General features: G+C 40.4%; 1 protein-coding gene across 1 annotated transcript in view; it reads right to left on the reverse strand.

Moving 5' to 3' along the window:
• Positions 1–23644, reverse strand: part of SKAP2 (src kinase associated phosphoprotein 2) — a 339596-nt gene that overhangs the window by 230718 nt on the left and 85234 nt on the right. Inside the window, exon 4 of the mRNA XM_077268802.1 lies at positions 6644–6745. Within this exon, the coding sequence (XP_077124917.1) occupies positions 6644–6745 (102 nt within the window). The remainder of the gene's footprint in view (positions 1–6643; positions 6746–23644) is intronic.

The raw sequence follows: 23644 nt of genomic DNA on the forward strand, positions 1-23644 counted from the left end.
TCTGACACTATTAGCACTGGCTGCACCCTGCCAAGTTCCCTCCCTTTGCATGAGGGAAAGGCAATGTCCAGACGTAAAGTTATTTTTGTATTGCCAGGAGAAATAATAGAGGGACATCACCAGTTCTAAAGTTATCAAGTGGATAGGAGGTAATATGTAATACCGGGGAGCAACCACAAAAAGGTTTATGGAGTTGTGCTGCTTGTACCCCATAAACAGTTTCCTTCCGGTAACAGCTGATTAGGGGGGGGGGGGTGTAGGGAGTCGGACCCCCACTGATCTGATTTTGATGACCTATCCTAAGAATAGGCTTTGGGTAACATTACACTTATTTATTCTCTCCTTGTATGCAGATTTATGTTGTACCTTTTATAATGACTGCGGGCCAGAGAGCAGGTCTGCACTTAATAAAGTTACCGACTGATTAATTTAGATCTTAGCCATCCATAGAAATTATAATAGACATTAAAACTGCAGCCAGTAGAGACCTCAGAAATGTTTAGTCTCTCGTCGCTGGCAGAGTGACAGTCATGGAGCTATACTGTTATTCTAAGTCTAACGTTCTGTAATTCTGTAGAATAGAGAGCATTAATACAAAGTAACAGGTTTATAAACTATTTGCTGTCTACAGAGATAGAAGAACAAACTCCTAAAATCTGGCATATTTAGTCTTCTCCACGCTTTACAAAAAGTGAAATGAAACCAAGTAAATTACAACAATTACTGTACAGTTTGATTTTATTTTAAACGGAATTACTATAATCTGGCATCCAATAATCGAAACTGTATGACAATGTAGCACAGAACTAAAATACATTAATTGGTCGGTTTATTATGAGGAGTTACTTATTGTTTGGGGTCCCAACAGTGGGACATCCACAGATCACAAAACAAAGGCTCTCAAGTTTAGGCGGAGTAGTGTCATGTGTCATGGACTGGTCCACTAGGGGTAGTACCTAGCTAGGTAGGGAAAGCCAAGAATTCGGAACACGGAGCAGCAATGCAGTTTTAAGGAGCAGCACGTAGCGTAGTCAGGGATAGCCAAGAAGTTGTTACATGGATCAGCAATGTAGTTTCTTGAAGATAAACAGCAGGTGAAAGGAAGCTTGACTAGAGTCTGGTAGCTCAAATACCTCACAAGGAAGGGAGTGCAATGCCAGGTTGAAATAGGGTGTTCAATCAGGGTGGAGGCAATCAGGAACTCAGGGTGGAGACAGTCAGAAACAACACAGGTACAAGTACGTGGGTTAGCATGGAACTGTACAGTGAGCTGAATAGCTCAGAAGGAAGAGCTGGTGCACAAGAGGTGCTGGGTTCAAGTTCTGACAGCTCCATACGAAGTCTTAACTCCCCATATACACTAAAGCAGTTTCATCTGAACCCTTGATATTGGCAGGATATGGGGGCCACAGGCAACTGATTGTTGGGGAGCTAAAGATCAACCATCCCTGATTCCTGACTGCCGATTGTTTTTGTTCTTCCGAAGTTAAGCCACTACCAGACATCTCTCTCATGAAGAACAAAGGTGCTGTCAGATGAAGGAGCAGTCCTGTTTACCTTACAATCGGCCGAGATGGCTGCTGACCATATGAACTTATATGTATGGTGGGGTTTGGAGACTGGTGGTCATGGACATTATTCATATTGAAGTGGTAGGATGAATGAACCATGACTCCATTAAAAAAGGGGTTTTAAGGCATCTGGGGGGTCGAATTGGTGGGACAAGCAGTAATTAGTTATTTATCACCTATCCTGTAAATACTTGTGGCACCATTTTATGCCCAGTCATCTGTGACAGGTTCACCAATATTGAGGGACCTTTATACGTAGTGTAGTTTTTTTTCTTTAATCACTATATTTTGTTAGAATACAGCTGCATTCACACTGCTCGGTATTCACCATTATACACACAGATGTTAGCGCAAACTATAAATTCCAATAGCCTCTAAGGGAGTATAAATCACACACTTCTCAGCCACTGACAGTAATGACAGGAGCCCATGCATATTTTGGTGCTGCCAGCCAAATGACTCCACTTGACCATGTGTGCATTCATTCCACACACACTGTGCCCTGTAGACTTCTGCTGTTTAGCCTGATCCAAATCAGTGATGTAGATGCAATTTGACTTATTGTTTCATTAGTCTTTGTTCATACAATAACCGGATGTATACAGTATATACTATGATAAGGTGTGAAATATAGCTGCAAAAGCATAAACCTTAGAGACGTCATTAACTTTACTACAAGGCACAAATATGGGCTGTAATCAGAGTTCCAAATTTGAAAATATATTTTTTATATAAACTCAGCGCCCATGACATATGCATGCTTGAATTATTCTAACAGTGCCTAATTACATAATTAAATGGAATCTAACAATACAATTTTAGTAAAAAAACTAATGATATTTCTGTATAGATTGTAAAAAAAAAACAATAAAAACAATACCTGTTTTGCAGCAATCTGAGAAATTCAGCTTTGAAGCCACATGCAAATTAGTCTGAAAGTGCATTTGGGGCATGTCAGATGCAGCAACCCGCCCCCAATGTGTTTCAGGTTAATTTGCATGTGGCTTCACAGATTGATCTACCTTCTGTGTTGGGGAAGACCTTAACAGTATAATGCAATGTACATTAGATTTGCACATTCCTTTGTAAACCTTTAAACACTTCCAGAAACACATCTTTTAAAACCATCTTCCTTTAAGATTTAGTTTTGTCATCCAAAAAATCTTGGATGCTGGTAAAAATATTTGGGAAAGTTATTAAAAGGCAGCAGGGTTCTGGCATTTGTGAGAAGCCATAGAGATGGCTAAGTGGGAAAGGGCTGAACTGGATGATGCAATTTTAACCTCTACATGGATATGTATCAGGGGGGGACGTAGCGGCCAGACTGAAGCCTTGTGTTACCTAACTGCATCCTTGCAATCTGAGGATTTACCACTGATCATAAGCAAATACATCACGTAATTAAAAACCATTGCAGCAAGCGAGAGATAAATACATGGCAAGTCAAAAGGACATTTATTTTTTTAAGAGATGAAACTTCCCAGAAGGTGAAGGATCTAGTTAGAATTCTGCACATTGCGGTCTGTAACTTTATTACTATTGACAGGGCAGCTGCAGCCAGCTTTATTGATAAGGTGCAATAATAGGAGTCCCTAGATGTCTAGTGCCATTCTATTATGGAAACCCTTGTCCTATGAAAACCCTTTTCCTTCTATTGTATGGAAGTTTATAAACGGCCCTTTAATGACTGTATAAAGATTTTTATACCAATAATACATATATCTCCGAGTGTAATCATGCTCTGCTATTTGTTCCTTATCCCTTAGCCTGAAATGGTTGTGAAAATGGTAATAAAAAAAGAAAGAATGCAAAATACAATTTGTGTCCTCATAGGTGCATTTTCTATTTCAGCAGGCTGTAAACTTATTTCATTGCGAATACTCAGCCCATAAAAAGAAAGATTTTCGGGACCTAATTTTAACCCCATATGTGCTGACTGAACGATTCTACTATGTATAATTGAATTTATGGCTCTAAATCTTTACGACCAAAACGTATTCACCGTCACCTAATCCAGGTCTATTTTCGAGTTATTACATGGTTGCACATCAATAGAAAAATAATAAAATTCTGATACCTTTAATAGGAGTGCGGATATTGAAATCTGTCATTTAGATGTCATATAACCTACACGTCAATAAATGAAACAGGATCCCTATTCCAAAATCAATGATCTCCCCTCTATTGTGTGAAGCACCTTTCATACAATTGATATTAATGAGAAGACAGGACTATAGAATCGCCATTACTTGTACTGACAAATTGGTGACCACTTTAGCCTCTCATGGAAATTCCATTAATCTTCAGCATCAAGGTCCAATGTACAAATCTACATTTCTTCCCGAAGCCTGAGACTCGCGCACAATAACCTGCGTGTGAACTTGGTTTGATGCTATTATGCTATGAATCAGCATAAAACACAATCTACGTAATATATATTTGTGATATGTAATTACATTATTTGTATGCAACTGACTGTAGATTTCTGTCCTTCTGCTCAGCACCATGTAAAACCAATCACTTTACGCCCAGACGGTGATAATTGCCGCTAGCAATCAAGTCCAGGCATCAGTGATCTGAAGTGTGCTCGGATTTCATTAGAAGATATAACTTATTTGACTTTCCTACAGTACCTAATAATCCATAAAGAAACCAAAACACATATGGCTTCGGGGAATAACTAGAAAATTAGGTGGCCATTGGGGAACCGGATGAACTTTTGAACCAGAGGAACAGTGAGGGAGAAATATTAAGCAGAATGAGAGCTTCCTAATGCATATAGAAATATAGGGATGTGACCTTTTGGGGACCTTGAAAATTACATTAGCATTATGAAAAATACTTATCATGTTTGGCGCTCATAATCTATCAGTTTAGATACTTTTCTTGGTTCGAACCACAAAGAAGAAAGCCAAAAGGACAAAATAACAATAAGATTTAATAACAGACCTCGCCGTGACCTGGGCTAATTTGGTTTCGCTCATTGTGAAAATTCTGTCTGGTAGAGTTTAATGGAGAATTGTGTGACAGCTGGAAAATTTATTAGAAAAAAATATATATTTTTTTTAATTTCTGGTTTAAAATTTTACAATTGAAGCTGCATGCGTTTTTAAAATGAATCGAGTTTAATAATGCATTTTGTAGAAAAAAAACTGCAAAAATTGGGCAGTGAAGGGAAAGAGACATGATGTAAGGCCAGGGCTCGTTCAGGCCATTGTATCCGTGTTTAACTATTTGTATTCCAGATGCAACACTCAGACCTCCTGGAGGTTTCTTTTTTTTTTTTTTTACAGCTCGACTGAACTTACAAAATCGATGACCAATATGGCGCCGTACATTCAGTTCACATCCGGAGTCTGAATGGTTAAAGGAAAGCACAATACGACCCTAATGGGCGATTCCGGTGATAGATGGGTGAACTGGGCATATGGCCGCTTTTGCGGGAGCCAGCTCTATATACCTTTTGAACTTAATATTTTTTTAATCTACTCGTAAAAATCTGAATTCGCATTAAATCAGCGGATTTTACGGTCATTATTACGGACTTATCGGCGAATGATATTGTTCATACGATCAACGTATATTAAGTCCGCGGCCTTATCTAAATCTAATAAGCGAGCATTTAGGGAGCCGTTTTCAGTTAGTTACTGATGAATACTCCAGGAAAGCAAAATACTGCTTCATTTTCTAGAGACGGTAAATTATATTTGGGCAGAAGAAGATGGAATATAATAACTGCTCCTATATATAGGGGTAAAGATGACAAAATCTGTTTCCCTGAATGGCCGAGTACAGTATTTATTACACATGCATGCAGCTCACTTATCCCTGTTCTGCAATAGACATAATTTTATACCCCATAAAGGCAATTTATGTATCCAACGGGAATGATCTGGATAACATAAAACCTTGAGTGCTGTGTTGCAGGAAGCATATTTTAGTTTGGCAATTGTACTTGGAGACAGAGTGGCCCTGCCTGATCATCATATCATGTCACCAAGCATTACTCAATCACAACTTTATAACCAACTTATAATGCTTTCACTCGCTGCATGTAATTAAATCGCAGGAGACTACATACAATGCCCATGGAAGTTATCGGAAAATATCATTTGCTAACTTTTCCTAAACGGTTCTTTATATGCAGCATCATCAATTATTGCTGTTAAGAAAAAAATAAAATGTTAGCATAACGGCAGGCTAGGAGGAAAGTATTCTCTGCCATTGTCTCCGACTTCTGAATCCCGTAGAAGCAAGTGTTGCTTTTATTATTTTTTTTTAACCCTACTAAAATAATAGTTTATAATAATCTGCATTTAGTATGTCGGTGTTGAAAATTATAGCTCTTCCAATTAGAAAAAAAAGATTTTTTTTACAACATTAGAATCATACCAGTGTTTAAAATAAAAAATGTAAAAATTAAGCCTGTAAAAACAGCCCATACAATAAATAAATTCAAAATAGCATTATAATAACAGAAATGTCATAAAAATGCATATTCCAACGGATTAAAAAAAAACTAATAGAAAATGGGAAAACAATAGAATTTTTAATAGTTTGTTTTCTGTTGTTTTAGATATATAAAACAAGGTTTATATAGAACTAAAAAAAGTGTTAAGATCATTGCATATCTATTATAGCTTTTATTCATCTGGAATAACGACTTTGGAATTTTGTTTAATACATATAAATTAATAAAACTATTGCTATTGACTTTAAAAAAACCTGAAAAAAATTCTGATTTTTTTTTTTTAATGATTTTGATGAATAAAATATGGGAAGGGAAATGGTATGTGGAAGCCAAAAAACAAACAAATAACATGATGTTACTGTAATAGACAGTTGTTTAAAAAAAACCTGTTGCAGTAAAATAAAATCAATTTTCTTTAAAGAACCACTAGAGGGAGCTCCTCAGTTCTTAAAAGATTCAGAGAAAAGGCAAACACCCATGGGCGCAGTAGCCCTATACTATTTTTGCATCTATCTATGAAGTTCTGTAATTCTATTTCTAGTGTCTCATTACGCACACTTATAGGAGAGAGAAGTCTATTGTAAAGTAAACAGAAGCATACCGTCAGAAGGCAGCTCCTCGTCCCTATCTCGATCTGAGGCAAGAGAAGATGTGTCAGGGGGGCGAGGAAACCCATCCGACTCTTCCACATCCTCTGAGTCTCCTAGAGGGAAAGAAAAAAAAAATGTCAGCTTGTATAATAAGTTCAGAGAGAAATCTGGCATCTGCTTAGTCATTTTTATCCTAAAACTATTAATAGGCACAATAAAAGGTGCAAATATTTGTTTGATATAAAATGTTAAAAGGATGAAGAGGAATTATTTTTTACATTTTACCAAACAATAATGTAAAATAAAAAAAAAAAAAAAGGAAAATCTTACTTTTAAAATAATTTACAATCAACTTAATACAGAAGGATCTTGTATTTGCTGCTTGCTAGTAATATTAGAATAACATTCATTTTAATAACAATTATTACAATATGGATGATTATATTAATATAATTATATATATATATATACAGTATGTGTATATATATATATATATATATATATATATATATATATATACATATATGCATATATAGTATCTTTATTGGGTGGTCTTAGGGCTTTTGTGCCCGATGTAGATAATGTGGATACAAACTAAAGTGACAGCGCTACTTGTTTCCAATTACCTATAATTTTCACACAGTTATTATCTCTGATTAAGGCCGGTTTCACACGTCAGTGGCTCCGGTACGTGAGGTGACAGTTTCCTCACGTACCGGAGCCACTGACACACGTAGACACATTAAAATCAATGTATCTGTGCAGATGTCATTGATTTTTTGCGGACCGTGTCTCCGTGTGCCAAACACGGAGACATGTCAGTGTTCGTGGGAGCGCACGTATTACACGGACCCATTAAAGTCAATGGGTCCGTGGAAAACACGTACCGCACACGGACGTTCTCCGTGTGCCATGCAGGAGACAGCGCTCCAGTAAGCGCTGTCCCCCCACATGGTGCTGAAGCCGCGATTCATATCTTCTGTCCAGCAGCGTTTGCTGTAAAGAAGATATGAATAATCCATTTTTTTAGTGGTATTTCGTGTTTAAAATAAAGCTCCATGTCCCCACCCCCTGTGCGCCCCCCCGCTGTTCTGAAAATAATCACCCGGCTCCCTCGGCTGTCGCTGCTTCCTGTCCTGGCCGCACCTTCTACTGTATGTGGTCACGTGGGGCCGCCGATTACAGTCATGAATATGCGGCTCCACCTCCCATAGGGGTGGAGCCGCATATTCATTACTGTAAATGAGCGGTCCCACGTGACCGCATACAGGAGAAGCTGCGGCCAGGACAGGACACTGCGAGGGAGGCGGGTGAGTATTTTCAGAACAACGGGGGGGCGCACAGGGGGTGGGGACATGGAGCTTTATTTTAAACACGAAATACCACTAAAAAAATGGATTATTCATATCTTCTTTACAGCAAACGCTGCTGCACAGAAGATATGAATCGCGGCTTCAGCACGATGCAGGGGACAGCGCTAAACTTTAGCTCTGTCTCCTGCACGGTCCGTGTGGTACCCAGGCGGCACACGGCTGCCGCACGTGTGCCACACGGATGGCCTACGTGAGCTCACGGACACACGGACATGGATAACTCCGGTACCGATTTTTTCCGGTACCGGAATTATCTGGACGTGTGAGACTGGCCTAATACAAAGCTTGGAGACATTAGCTCACATGTATCACTTTATGTCTGCGGCCGACATTCAGATAGAGGTTTTGTGACTCATGAAAAACTTTGATTTTATAAATATTGCTCAAAAGTGACTCCGCTAGTGATGAGTGAGCGTGCTCGGATAAGGTGTCCCCCTAGCATGTTCGGGTGCTAATAGAGTACCTTCGGCGTGGTCGAATAATATGTTTGAGTCGCCGTCGCTGCATATCCCACAGCTTTTCAACAGTCGCCACACATGCCGGGATTATCTAACAAACAGGATATCACTGCAGGTGTTGTGGCTGTTGAACAGGCGCGGCAACTCAAAGTATCTTCGGCATGCTCGAATACTATATTAGCACACGAGCGTGTTCTGAAAATACCGTATATCCATGTCACATATCTGTCATTTGAATATGGTAAGCTGGCCATACACAAATAATAGCTATTTGGGATGATGGCTAAATGACCCAAATTCATCATGATCTTTCATGCTCAAACTGGGTGCTTAAAAGGCACATTAAGGCCACACTCACACTTTCAATGTTTGGTGAGTTTTTTACCTCAGTATTTGTAAGTAAAAATCAAAAGTGGGTGAGAGCAAAGTATAATACCGTAGAAAAACGTTCAACCCTTCTGAATTTTTCCCCTCCTCTTGGTTTTGGTTTACAAATACTGAGGTAAAAAAACATCAAATACTCAACGTGTGCACGTGGCCTAAATGTGGTCAAAAAAGCAAAGACCAAAAATAACGAGGTGACGGACATTTTGAGCACATGCAGTAGTCACTGTATTATATACCTTCAGCTCTATAAGGGTATGTGCAGACGATCCGGAACTGGCAGCGCTTTAGATGTAGTGCATGTCCTCTTCGTCCAAAGCGCTGCCGTCTATTGAGCGCAGGTAAATCAGCATGTGTTCATTGAACAGTGCGGATTTACCGTGTCCAATACATTCCGCAAAAGCAATTTCTCCACAAAAGCAATTAACATGCTGCTGTCTGGAAAGATGCACCACATGTCCATCTCCTCGATTGAGCCACGGGTGTCTCTGGAAGCATAGTGGACATGGGATTTTTTGAAATCCCATCCACTATGCTGTAACAGCTGTCCGCTGCGGGATGGACGCTGCACAAGTACAGCGTTTACTGATCGTGTGCACATGCCCTAATACAGATGTGGAGGGCGAAGTGGTATGTATCGTGTGAGGAAACATAGAGCTGCTTATCACCGCAGAGGAGTGTGCTTTAATAATTTAGAAAATCTCTTTAGGGTACTTTTCGATTTAGTGAACATGCACGCTTATTTTGTTTGTTAAAATAAAACTCTTCCCGTGGTAATAGGAAATTGGGAAATATAGCAACTTAGAAAGTGGCACAGTTCCACGTAATAAATATGGACTATTGTACTAGACATCGAGTTTCTGCCATATTAATTGTCTGCAGAGCACTAGGACTAGGACAAGGAAAATTAGAAACAGTTTTGTCATTATTGTGTCATGGCACTGCCAGTGTATTATATAAAATGCAAAAGAATAAAGCTGAACAAAAATGCCCATGCATAAACATCATTAACCTTAATAGAGGTCATAAACTTTTCATATTTATTCAATTTTTCAAAGGGTGATGTGAAAGAAAGATTCAATTTTTCAGGAACAAATTTCTAGTTGTACAGTTAAAGTGAATCTGTCAGCCCAAACTGACAGAATAAGGCTACGTTCACATTAGCGTTGCATCGGGCGCAGCCGCGGCGACGCATGCGTCATGCACCCCTATATATAACATGGGGGGCGCATGGACATGCGTTGTCTTGCGTTTTGTGATGCATGCGTCATTTTGGCGCAACTGTCAGGGCGCAGAGGATGCTGCATGATGCCGTTTTTTCTGCGCCAAAAATCATGCAAAAAATGAACGCATGCGTCACAAAACGCTGCGTTGTGCATGCGTTTTGCATGCGTTGTGCGTTGCGTCGCCGACGCTGCCCCGCACAACGCAAATGTGAACGTAGCCTAAGAATGTAGACATATATCCGCTGTAAGAAATCCCACCGTTAGTGATTTAATCACCGCCTCCATTTAGCAGAAATGGAATTTTAATCAGTATGCTAATCAGAGAGCTCAGTGCACCATTGGTGTGGCCACCTGCCTAGATGCACCACTCCGCCCACTGGTTTTGTATATCCGTGCCCCCCTCAATGGTGATTGACAGCTCTGACATACACCAGTGCTACCAGTCACTCTTGAGGAAGGCAGGTGGCATGCAAAACCAGTGGGCAGAGCAGTGCTCCGAGTCTTCTGGCCACACCAAGGGTGCACCGTCTCCTAATTGCATTTAAATAAACTTCCGTTTCTGCAGAACAGAGGCACTAAAGGTGCGATTTATGTATAGGGCTTATATCCCATACCAGGCTATGTGCTTAATTTCATTTTGGGCTAACAGTCTCTCTTAATCTCTTAAGTCGATTAAAGGGAATATGTCACCAGGGTTTCCCAATATAAGTAAGGCCACCACCTTAAGGCCTGTTTCACAATATTTGAGTAAACTGTGTGTAATTCCCCAATCCCCTCTGCATTGCACACAAAATACCTTTATTACCCCATATGGCATGGTCCAGTCTGATGAGAGTTGCAGGTCTTGATCCTGCGCCTCCTCTCTTCTTACATCTTTCTTCCCTGCTGGATGACCTGCACAGTGTCCCCATTGCGCTCCGCACAGGCGCACTTCTCTCTGCCCTTCCGAGGGCGGAGCACTATAATGCGCATGCACCAGGAGAGGCCACAGAGCACCAATGACCTGCAAGTAAAGCTGGCGCATGGCACAGAGTGAAGTACGCCTGCGCAGGTGCACGATTGGGGTACACTGTGTGGATGACATGTCATCTATATGAAGCAAGCAGGAGGACTGCAATTGCAAGGAGAGATGAGGTGGCACCCATAGGACTGGACTGCGCTGTATGAGGCTATAATAAAAGGTGTAATGCAAAGGGGAAATACATACTATTTACTAGAATATTGTAAAAGAGGGCTTAAAGGTGGTAGCCTGACGCTATAGCGGGAGATCCTGGTGGCAGGTTCCCTATAAGCGATACATGCCAATGTGTGGAAAATGTAAAATGCTGGAGTTAAAAATATATGCTGCTGGTTTATCATAAATGCCTGTTACTTAGTTCTGCAAGATCACATTTTTACAACATACATAAGTGCATAAATGCAGAGTAAAGTTTGAAATTATCCAAAGTACTGTAACCCTACTACAATTTCATCCTGGTGCACACAGTCATATTATAGCGCCATACAAAATCCAGTTTCTACAGAGCTGCAATGCGTCACCCATAGAAATCTGTGAAGCCATGGCAGTAAAGACTTTCATTCATATAGTTCAAGAAAAAAAATGTGCCTTGTTTCAGGAAATGTTGCTTTATGGGGGAGAATAGTTTCATAACAAGGTGCCTAATGGAGGCATCATGCAAATGCCACGAGACGTGCCTAAGGGTACATAGTAAAAAGTAGACGTAACTTCATGTCAATCCATAGAGAACTGTGCACACAGATGAGCCACCACTGAGTTGCATTGGCAACAGGCAAATTTACTGCATCAATGAGCGCTGATCGGTGATATCACAAGTTTAAAGGCCCTACTTCATGAACCATAAGGAGATGGATATCATAATTATGATCATTCAGTCTCCATACAGTTTGAGTATTCCCGGCAGCATGTCTTCTGTTGACACCAGGAGATGTGCTGCCGACAAGGATAACATTTTTAGACTTACGAAATATGCAATCAGCTGATGGACAAGCATCTGCTTATATACTGGCCTATGGCCATCAGGACAGTTTAATGAAGACTCATTACACCAATTATTCCTCATGTAAAAGGATCTTTAAAGTTCATTACTAATAAATATTAAGCTTCTCTAGAGTCCTATGGAAGACCACATATCTCACAGCACATGCTAAATGATGAACCCTGCTCCGTTCCATCTGTGTATGGTGTCTGATGGAGCAATATAAGAGCTGTATCTACAGTATATATGGGACCAAATGACAATTCAACACTGGAGAAATTCTCTCTCTGAAACAATACCGCTAAAAGCAGTCACCGAAGTTACGCGTTTATTTCAATGAACTGTAAGAAACCTTTCCTGGACCTGTAACAGGGGCCGAATCCTCATTCATCTTTGTCTAAAGGCACTTAATATCTGTTACTTGTATTTTGCCAAGTAATGCTGTGATTGAAGTTTAGGGGCATTCTAATTAGGAACATTACACACTAATCGGACATTGAAATGAAATGTATGTTCAGAAGAATGCTTAGAGCCCCATTAGTTCACAGTCATTCTATTACAATCAGAAATACTGTCACTGGTGCCTTGAGCTTGTGCCAACGACAACAGCATAAATTCTGCATCTCATTTCTGGGATCATAAAATTAATGATCAGTTTAAAAAATGCTTCTTTGTAAAAAGTTATAGCACAAGACGAACGTTGGAATCTCAGCTAGAGGCATGGAGGGATGATTAAAACTTCACAGCTAATTAAAATATCTTATAAAATGCATGCTATGGAGCAACGATGGCTGCAAAACCAACGGAGCTAATTGCAGGGAAGAGACAGGTGGAAAAATCTGCAATTGCCCCTATGTGCTGTATGGTAGATCTTATAATTCTGTGTAGGGGAATTGGATTTGATAAAAAACATATTTTGAGATGTACATGGAGCTAATGCCAAGACATGGAGTGCCTGTGACTCAATTCTACAAAGCAGTAGAACTCTGCGCTCCGTTGTATAGCGCCATCACATGGCAATGTATAAGAGTTTTTCCTTGTCCATGTGCTGTGTGTGGCTTTTCCTACATCTGTAGGAATCTGAAAGAAACTCACTGCTTGTCCTACTTTGGGCCATTTGCATATCAGACTTGGTCTTTAAATTCTGAAGAGCAAAAAAAAAACGCACAACGTATATGGAAGCCCTTTGCCATCTGGATTTCAGTGATCGCATTTTGTGGCCACAAAATCTGACACAGCCATCTGTATAGAGATATTGTCACCTATTGATTCTAGGTAGGAAGTACATAACTTCATAATTCAACATCTGATGAAGCATGGCATGTTTTTTTCATGAGAAAGGACTGAAAAAGAATCTGTCTGCAGGTTTTCACTTTGTAAGCAGAATGATGTAGGGATGGAGACTCTAATTCCAGTGATGTGTCACTTAGATTACTGAGTACAGGAGTTGTGATAGAATCACAGTTTTCTTTGCTACAGATCTAGCAGAGCTTGGAATGCTGAGCTCTGTATAACCCCGCCCACACCACTGATTGGCTGCTTTCTGTGTGTAGTGTTTATTGACAGAAAGCCGCTAATCAGTCCTGGGGGTTGGAGTAGGAGGCACGAGGCCAGTTGGCCCTGTAGTGATAGCCTCCTGGTAAAACATTGATTGTATTGAAATAGCAAAAAACAGCCTAGTAAGTGACACATCACTGTAATCAGCGTCTCTGCCCCTACATAACAGTGCTCTCAGATTACATAGTAGTAACCAGGTGACAGATTCCCTTTAAAAATACTCTACATGGATAAAAATATTGGAACACTTACACATTACAACTACAGGAATTTTATGACATCCCAATCTAAATCCACGAACATTAAGGCTTTATTCACACATCTGTATTTGTGATCAGTATTTCATCATTATTTGTGTGACAAAAAAGGAGTGTCAACAAGTGTCACTCTTTCAATTATACTTTTCCTCTGATTGTTCCACTCCTAATTTTGGCTTACAAATATTGATGCAAAATACTGACCAAATACTGAAGAGTGAATAAGCCCTGTGAGGCAGTAATGGGGATCATATGCAAGGTTTGATATATTCCCCAGGATGGGGACGGAGTCCTATTAGACCTGCTGCAGTGCCTTGTGTTCACAGCAGGGCGCCTGTGAGTCACAAGGCAAAAAAAAACTAAGCGTGGACCTGGTCAAGCTAGTTGGCCAAGGCAATGTTCAGGAAAACCCCTTATGGGCTTTTATTTTTGGAGCGTACTACAGGATGTTAGTGGGGCAGTTCGCTCTCTCCTGACCGAGTCTTACAAGTTGCCCATGGCCACAGATTCCATTTAAAAAACCTGCAGCAAAGGGTTGGGTGTGTCAGTCTTGATTTGCAAACTGCAGAGCAGGATGCTCTGCAAGATTCAGCCTGTGTGAAGTAATACGGAGCCGAGCAAAGGCAAAAGGCCTGGCACCCCTCAGCATGACACGGTGGTGCAGTCGCCCGTGGCAATTGGTCTCGAATATGGACTGCCTTGACCCCCCGGTAGCGATCTGGAGGATACCATTTGTTTTCAAATTGTGAGTTTCTTTGGACATTGAAATACATTTGCTGTGAACTTTTCTGTGATCCCTGCCTATCTGTTGCACTGCACCAACCCCACTGCACTGCAGCCCTTATGTGGCTGCTTGTCCCCCTTAACTGCTAAAATGGCTTCCACTCTTCTAGGAAGGCATCAGACATGACATCAAAGGCAACAGCTACTGTAATCACATGATAATGAAGGCACTGCAGATTTCAGATAACCTACATGGAAAAAATAATGTCCTCGTTTTATCCCCCCGCAGCCCTCTCACTATGGGTGCCATGCTACAGCGCTGTACAATCCATGGGTTTTCAGAACCCTAAAAGTCATGTGGCATCTAATATAATTGTCATATGCTCAGATTGTTAGAAACTAGCTTCATCAATGTATTACCATTTTATATAAAGCATGAAAGAGATTCAGATACCACTTTATTCCTGGAGATGATGACAAACGACGCAGTGATGTTACATAGTAACATCACGCCATGGTGTAGTGAAAGCATCACATCCATCTGCAGACAAGTGAGCTGCAATCTGTCTGGTATACAATGGAACAATGTAGTCCTCATTCAAAGCGCCAAGCCATTAGAGTCTGGGCACGTGAGCAGGCATTTCCATTGCTGTTGTGCAACGGCTACAGCCTACAGACTTTGCCATGTTGCCCTGGCCTCAATGATAACACAGTTTTCTGATTAAATACATGCCTCTGTTCCTCTACTGAATTTTCATTACTGGTCAAAGAGATTACCGCAGTGACTGCATTATTTGCAAACTAAAGAATACAGCAGCACAGCTGTGTGCCAAAATAATTGCAAACATTTAACATGTGAAATGGAAAGGGGTTGTTCAGTCTTTCCATTAAAGTCTGTCGTCACACTTAGCGACAGCCAACGTCTGAATCCTTACAGTGTTCACACTGCACACTGCCAAGATTGCCTGCTATTGCCAGTGATAGCGGACAGTCATGTGACTGAAAGTATGAAGTTTGCATAGATACGGTCACGTGCCAACTAGACGTGTTTGGCAACACCAATTCACTTGTACTAAGTGAGGCTGAGCACGTCTAGTCAGAATGCGGCTGGAAATATGCAAATTCATACATCCGGTCATGTAACCACCTGCTTTCAGCCTCAACACTGGAGAATCCTGTCAGCGTGCAATGCACGTGCTGTAAGAATTCTGTCGGCAGTCACAGACAACCTCATTAAACTGCATTACTGCCATATAAAATGTACTTATAAAATAGAGGTGCTGAGCACTCCTCCAATCAGTTTAAAGGCTCGTTCAGAGGACCGAATTTTCAGTCCGAGTGCCGCCCCTATGGTTGAAAATTGTTCCCTCCAAATTCAGGTGACAGAGTCCCTTTAATAGTTGATGCGGTAAAGAAACGGATCATCCCACATATCTAAATGAAACTATAATATCATGTCATTGGCAGAATACGTCATGCTTACACCAGACAATGTGCTGCCGAGACCATCATTTTTGTTCTGGCATAAATGGTCCAATTCCATATAAATTGAAACACCTGACAAATGTATTCTTAAGATAGAAATATATTTACCAAATAAAGTGCACAAATACAGTCCAGTAAGGATATATACAGAAAGGTAGCTCACTTTCAGTGCGTACTGCTACCTTAAAAGTACATTGCAGTAGATCCACAGGAGAACCTCCTACATAGTGAGACATTTTGGGGGTATCCTCCCCCTTGTATTGGGGTCACCATATTTTTCCAGAAAGGTGGGTAGAGTACAGAGTGTTGTCATATTGTGCGTGTGGAGGAATCCACTTTGGGGGTATTATACTTCGTCTGCGGGGCACTCTTGTTGGCATTGAAAGGGGAATTTAGGGGCTTTGATAAAAGGGAAATTACTTTGTAAGGGCTGCAAAGTTGTGACATACGCTCTTCTATGACCCTATTATTCTTTTGTGGAGGGCCCAATTAGGACTTCTGTTATGGGGCCCAACAATTTCTATGCACGCCCCTGGAACTGAATACAATTTTGAAAAGATGAAATTTTGTAAAGATGAAACAGTCTGCTCTTGCACATCCTCAGTAAGTAGAAGTAAATGGTAAATGTTGGCATTGTTTCTGCGCCTTACTTGGCAAACTAAATTGAGATTTGCTCATCTCTATCCACAATTGACGGCTCCACCTTCAGTTACATAATCTCCGTGTAACCAAAGCACATTCTGTAATCCCAGGGGGTATAGGCCTACACAAATAACGCCATTCCACCCACAAAATGAAATACTGCCAGAACTGTTTTAACACGTTCTTTGCCTCTGTGTTCAGATGCACACTGCTGTGCTAACTTCTCTTGCACCAAAGGGGGTGAGCACAATGTATGTACCAGCTTGTTTGTGTTTCACACTCCATGCTCAATAGCGAGGCTGTGACACTCCGCTCTGCCTTTGATTCCAGCAGCTGCAGCTTGCTTAACAAGTACTGACACATATGTCGAAAACTTTTGCTACACGGTATTAACAGTGCAGGAGTCTAAGGAATCAAAGCTGAACTGAAACAACATGTTTTCTCCCAAATAATTGTGATTTGCTTTCCAGAAATGTGGTATTCAATCTGTAACTTTTCCACGTTGCCAGTTGGAAGACAAGCCTGCTCATGTGTTCAAATACTTAGCGCCTGTGCAAATATTGGACGTATACTAGGGAAATACTCTACAAAGCGAAAATGTAACTGGTGCTGTAAAAGGTTTTGTAAACTAATGTATACTAGAAATACCTATAACTGGCCAAAAAATAGTAAGTACCAATTGATGATATAGGTAGATGATAGGGACTCGTCTACTATGATGCAATTACCGTGAGGGTTTAGTCCAAATGATCATTCATCTTCCTTTGTCTCATACAGGTTAAAAAAAAACATTGAAAACTGGAGCAAGTCCAGAGAAGAGCTACCAAGATGGTGAGTGGACTGCAAACTATGTCCTACAAAGAACAATTAAAGGATCTGGGAATGTTTAGGTTGCAAAAAAGAGGAGACTTAATAGCTGTCTACAAATATCTGCAGGGATGTCACAGTGTAGAGGGATCATCACTTTTCTCATTTGCACAAGGAAACAAAAGAAGCAATGGAGTGAAACTGAAAGGAGGAAGATACAGATTAGGTATTAGAAAAACTTTTTGACAGTGAGGGTGACCAATGAGTGGAACAGGCTGCCACGTGAGGTAGTGAGTACTCCTGCAATGGAAGTCTTCAAACAGATGCTGGACAGACATCTGTCGGAGATGGCTTAGTGAATCCTGCGCTGCATTGAGCAGTGGGTTGGACATGATGACATGGATAGCATTCAAGTGCTGTCCGATTTTTTCAAGGACCAATAAACTTACATTGGGTAGTCTGATATGATGCAAATCTTCAGCATTTCGTAGACCACTTGGTCCGTAGTATTTGGACATGTGAACTACCCCATAGACTATCATATGTACAAGTGCTATCCATGAAATTCATGGATAGCACTAATATTAAGTTTTTTAAGCAAAGGTAGAAGTGAATTCAAATGGAGTGATGAATATAAAGGAAAAAACCCTGCAACATAAACTGTCATGGCACTTTTCCTAAAACCGTTGAGTGTGTAATCACCTTTAGGCTATATTCACACATGGTAGATTTATTGAAAAAACTTCTGTGACTGAAAATCAGTTTCATTGATCTAAATAGGTTATGGTGGCAAGCACATGCTTTTGTGCAACTCCTTATTTAGATTACTGTAATTGAACAGTTGGCGAATGTTCTGAAAAAAAATCTACCATGTGTGAATTCACCCTTACCTTGCAACATGGGAGTCATGGGTTGAAATCCAGTCAAGAGCAACAAAACTGTACATATGTGGTATCTTCTCACACTCCAAAAATAATCTTTACATGTTTCTTCAGCTTCCAAAAAATCACGGACGCCAGTGACATTTCAATAAATCTTGCAACATGAATGAGTGACCCTTGATGCAGTCCTGAGGAAGGAAGGAAGGAAGGAAGGAAGGAAGGAAGGAAGGAAGGAAGAAAGGAAGAAAGGAAGGAAGGAAGGAAGGAAAGGAAATAAAGGAAGGTAGGAAGGAAGGAAGGTAGGAAGGAAAGGAAAGGAAGGGAAGGAAGGAAGGAAGGAAGGAAGGAAGGAAGGAAGGAAGGAAGGAAGGAAGGAAGGAGAGGGAAAAAGTGAGTGGAAGGGGTAGGAGGTAGGCAAGGAAGGAAGCGAGAGAAAGAAGGAAGGAACGAGGACAGGATAGACAGATGGATGGACCTTGAGAGGAAAAAAAGAAGTAAGGAGGGAGAGAGAGGGAAAGAAGAAGAATAGAGGGAGTGAGAGGGAAAGAAGAAGGAAGGAGAGAGAGAGAGGGGGGAAACAAGGTGAAAGGAATTCTACTGACAAATTACATTAGTACCTGACCCCTTTATCATAATTGGCGCTTGGCAAGAGAAGTTAGCTTTCACTTTAATGTTTCATCATGGCTATTGTTTAAAACCATATATAAACTTTGTATATGTTGGAAATACTCTTAAAGAGAACTGGTCAGCAGAATTTTGCTATGTAAACTACAGACAGGGCCATATTAGTGATATAATACTGATTAAAATGATACATGCGGTGAAGAAATCTGTTTTGTGGTTCTTGTGTAATGAGTGTTTAAAGTTTTTCTGTAATCATGTCTTCGTGCAGTTACCTTCTTGTTGCTCTTGTTCCTCCTTCTGCTTCCTGTTTGAATGACTGGTTTCTGATCTGTAAGTGACCTGCCTCCTATTTTAAATATCACACCTGCACTGTACTTTATTTTGTGTCTCAAAAAACATTCAGCCTCCCACAAAATGCAGGTGACGCATGTGCGGAGGCATCTAAGGGTCTATATTAATTCTCAATCTGCGCATGCGCAGACCACTGTGCCCAGAAGATCAGTGCAATGCTTACGGTCTCCTATTCTGCTTGTTCCCATGTTAGTCCTCTGGGCATGGTGGGCGGTGCATGCGCAGATTGAGAATTAGTATAGAGCTTTAAATGCGAATGCGCATGATCCAACACCATTATGTGGGAGACCTAATATTTTGGGACACAAAATGAAGTACCGTGCAGGTGCGATATTTCAAATAGGAGGCAGGACAGATCAGTGACCTGTCAGTCAAGCAGGAGGTAGATGGAAGGGTCAGAGCAACAAGAAAAGAGACTGCCCATGTTCTCGCTCTATAGTCCCGCCCCAATGCACATAGACATGATTACAGCAAAACTTTAAACACTCATTACACAAGAACCACAAAACAGATTTCTTCACTGCAGGTTTCAATGTAATCAGTACTACAGCACTAATATGGCTCTGTCTGTAGTTTACATAGCAAAATCCTGCTGACAGGTTTTCTTTAAAACTTTAGACATGATCACCTGATCTAAGACTTTTTTTTTACAGAAATTCACAAAAGTCATACAGTGTGAAATATTTTGGATCAGGCATCTTTAGGCTCCATCCAGATGGTATTGTCTCCTAATATACAGTAATGAGAGCAGAAGCACATATGTGGGATATGCTTCTTTTTAGGAGAATTGATCTAGTCACTTTGGTTCAAAGTTTAGAAATCTTGAACGCTATCCTGCTGCTTCTAGGGAGGTGAGTGAACTGTCAGTACTCTCTCATGTTATCAGGTGGAACTGGAATTCTTCTCCATCTGGAATATATGCCTGGGAGCTGCAAAATATCAGTGTCTATTACTAAATTCTTTGATCACGCACTAAATCTATGCCAGGAACTACTTACAATTCAGAAATCCAACTGATTTTTTACAGGCAGTGCTGAAACATGTAAGAGGCTGAAATTTTTTTCTAAAACTGAAATTTTGCAACCACTTGTATATATAGAGCTAAAAAGTTGTGTAAAGTTGTAAATGATTTTTCTCCTTCTGTAATGACAGGAAAAAATACATATATTTTCATCAAATTAGAAATGATGAATTACACTGACACACAGCAGTGTTTCTAACAATGGAGGAAGTGGATGGAGACCACAGCGTGGATGACCTCAACAAAGGATATTGGCTCACAGTCATTTTTCTGAAATTCTACTTGGTTACCTAGAAAATAATTAATTGTCCAAAATCTAAAGGATATAATGTAGTCTTTCCAATGTTATCAGTGAAATTTCTAAGTTGATTAATTCCTTCGGGACCATTTTTAATTTTTCCCGCCCTTTCTTCCAAAATCCCAAACTTTTATTATTAATATACATTTTTTTTTACAACATAGCTGAGAGATGTCGTGCTTTTGAACGACACCATTCAATCGATCATTTAATGTACTGTAAAATTAAAACAAAGTTGGATGATATAGTGAAAAATACACAACTACACTATCGCAATTTTGGCAGGGTTTCGTTCTTAGAGTGCTAATTGTGTGGTATATATTTTGGGGGCCTATGGGAGTCCTAAAGGGCGCACAGGCATGAATGGGGTTGTCCACGGTTGGCAGTCTGCGGTACCTCTTTGTGTCTGCAGACTTGTAACCCTTCACATCACGTATAGCGTGTGCTGCCAGCATTCTCCGGTGCCAGTGGTGATACCAGGCAGTCATGTGACATGCGTGGCTTCACTCAATTCACTTGTATTGAGCGAGACCGTATAGGTCTAGCAGTAATTATGCCAGGAGTATGCAAATCCCATACTTGCAGACATATGACCGCCTGCTCCCAGCAGCAAAGAATCCTGACATTATACGTTGTGTGCAATGTGAAGATTCACAAGTCTACAAGTCTGCAGTTACTTTGAATGACGGCAGATGTTAATGCAAAACCTGGACAACGCCTTTAAAAAACCATAGAAATGCTGCTTCCAATGATGCACAGCGGCATCTAACTGTTCTTCAGTCCATTCCATTTACTGCAACCCTGCGTGACACGTACATCAGGGTGCAGGAAGGGGATAAAGTCTCCATGTATTGTTTTAAAGTGGTTACAGCTTTGTTTTCTAATACAATGTTCCAAATCCCCTCCACAGACATGGATTTCTAACATATGCCCACCACTAGAGGGAGCCTCAGAGCTTACTGCATACTGTCCTAATACTGAGCTCAATGTTTAGCAGCATGTAGTAAGCTAACCTCCCTCTAGTGGGGGCTGTAGATGAATAAATGTGTTTTATATGGAGATTTGGAGCTCTGTATCAGAAAATCAAAATTCTAACTGCTAAAAGAATAAATATTAATTAGGCTAGAAATTAATTTAAAGCTATAAGGGAACTAAAGGGCACAGTAATGGTTCAATGCTGTGTAGTTGTAATGGTAGAAATTATGTCAAAAACTATATACAAAATTGCCAAACCACAATGGATAAGATAACTTACAGCCAAGGAGGTTGAATAACTCTGAGTAGAAGGCATGTTGTCTAGGTGGTGGGTGCCATAAGATAGTGTCAGTAATGCACATTCGCAGTTACCAGTGTGATGATAGTCGCTACTCTATGGGATGCTAGTCACCACTCGCAGATTTGCCATGAGACAGTGTATTCAAGAAGTCCATGGTCAGTACCAGGAAGGTTCGTAATAGACAAAGGGAAAAGACAAAAGGGTAGTCAGGTCACAGTCTGAGGTCAGAGTATCAGAAAGGTAGCGGATCAAGACACAGGGGTAAGTCAAATGGATGGTCAAAGGTAAATTCAACGTGGACAACAGTGATCATAATACAACTCAGAGCACAGAGCAAACACACACCTCTTGAGAAAAGCTACAATTGGCAATGGTCTGACCATTGTGAGAGTGCTAAATAGCCCTGAAATCATTTAGAGTGGATGACACCTGGAGGAGATCCCACAGACCCAGCCAGATAGACAGCTGAGCTGTCAATCACAATACTCACACCTCTGTCCCAGATTGGGCGGTTGAGCTGTCACTCGCAAACCTGACAGCTCAGCAAACCCTCGATCCCATAGGGTGGCAGAACTGTCATTCACAGCATCCATAGGACACCCTGAGTGCTAGAATTGTGACAACCAGATTATTTTGATACAAGTAAAAACTGCAGATTGAGTCTTTACTCCAGGTGAAGGCATTTGTAAAGATAGATAGATAGATAGATAGATAGATAGATAGATAGATAGATAGATAGATAGATAGATAGATAGAAAAAAAAGAAGTAGCCATGCTAAATTAATATGCCAGGGTAAATTCCGCTACAGAATCTTCCGAGAATCACTTACTAAAGAGGAAGTGTATTACACAAGAATTTCATGTACACAATACTCTTCTTGTGGTAGGAAATCCTTTCCCGGTGTGTTTATTACAAACCTATTCACTGTCCATGAGGCTAAACAATTATACTGTATGTGGAAGCTCTGTGAGTAAACTACATACACTCTACACCCCCTATAGCCATAGAATATACATGTAGGTTTGGCAGAATCACAGAACATCTTGCTCTGAGGACATGTCCGTGTTTAGTCTTTTATAACAAGGTTTTATTAATGACACCAAAAGTATTGAACCAATAAAAACAATGAAGCAATATCTAACAATAAGTAACATTACCAGTGAATGCCTTGCGTTGTCCTTTGTAAAATGTAAGACTTGTGGGAATGCTGAGTTATGGGTGTTGTGCCACCACAAATAAACTGTCTATTATCACTTCTAGAACGTGACACCCAATAAAGATACATACAAAGATATTCAGTATTGATGCTGAGGGTAGCGGTCCCTGACTTTATTAGCACTATCAGCTCTGTCCGTCTACGCACGTGACTTTAGCCTGGTGACGGAGCACGCACCGTCAATCCTGTATTCTGTGGCAATGCAGTGATACTTAGTTTAAAAGCTAAAGCATTAAACAGAATGTGTCATCAGAAAATGACATAGTTTATCTATATAGTATATCTGTTGTTTACATTTATCTTTTAAAATTGGGCAATGCTTTCTTTTTATAGTACAATGTGTTATAATTAGTGTTGAGCATTCCGATACCGCAAGTATCGGGTATCGGCCGATATTTGCGGTATCGGAATTTCGATACCGAGTTCCGATATTTT

The sequence above is a fragment of the Ranitomeya variabilis genome, chromosome 6 (genome assembly GCF_051348905.1).
Source record: "Ranitomeya variabilis isolate aRanVar5 chromosome 6, aRanVar5.hap1, whole genome shotgun sequence".
Taxonomy (NCBI): domain Eukaryota; kingdom Metazoa; phylum Chordata; class Amphibia; order Anura; family Dendrobatidae; genus Ranitomeya; species Ranitomeya variabilis.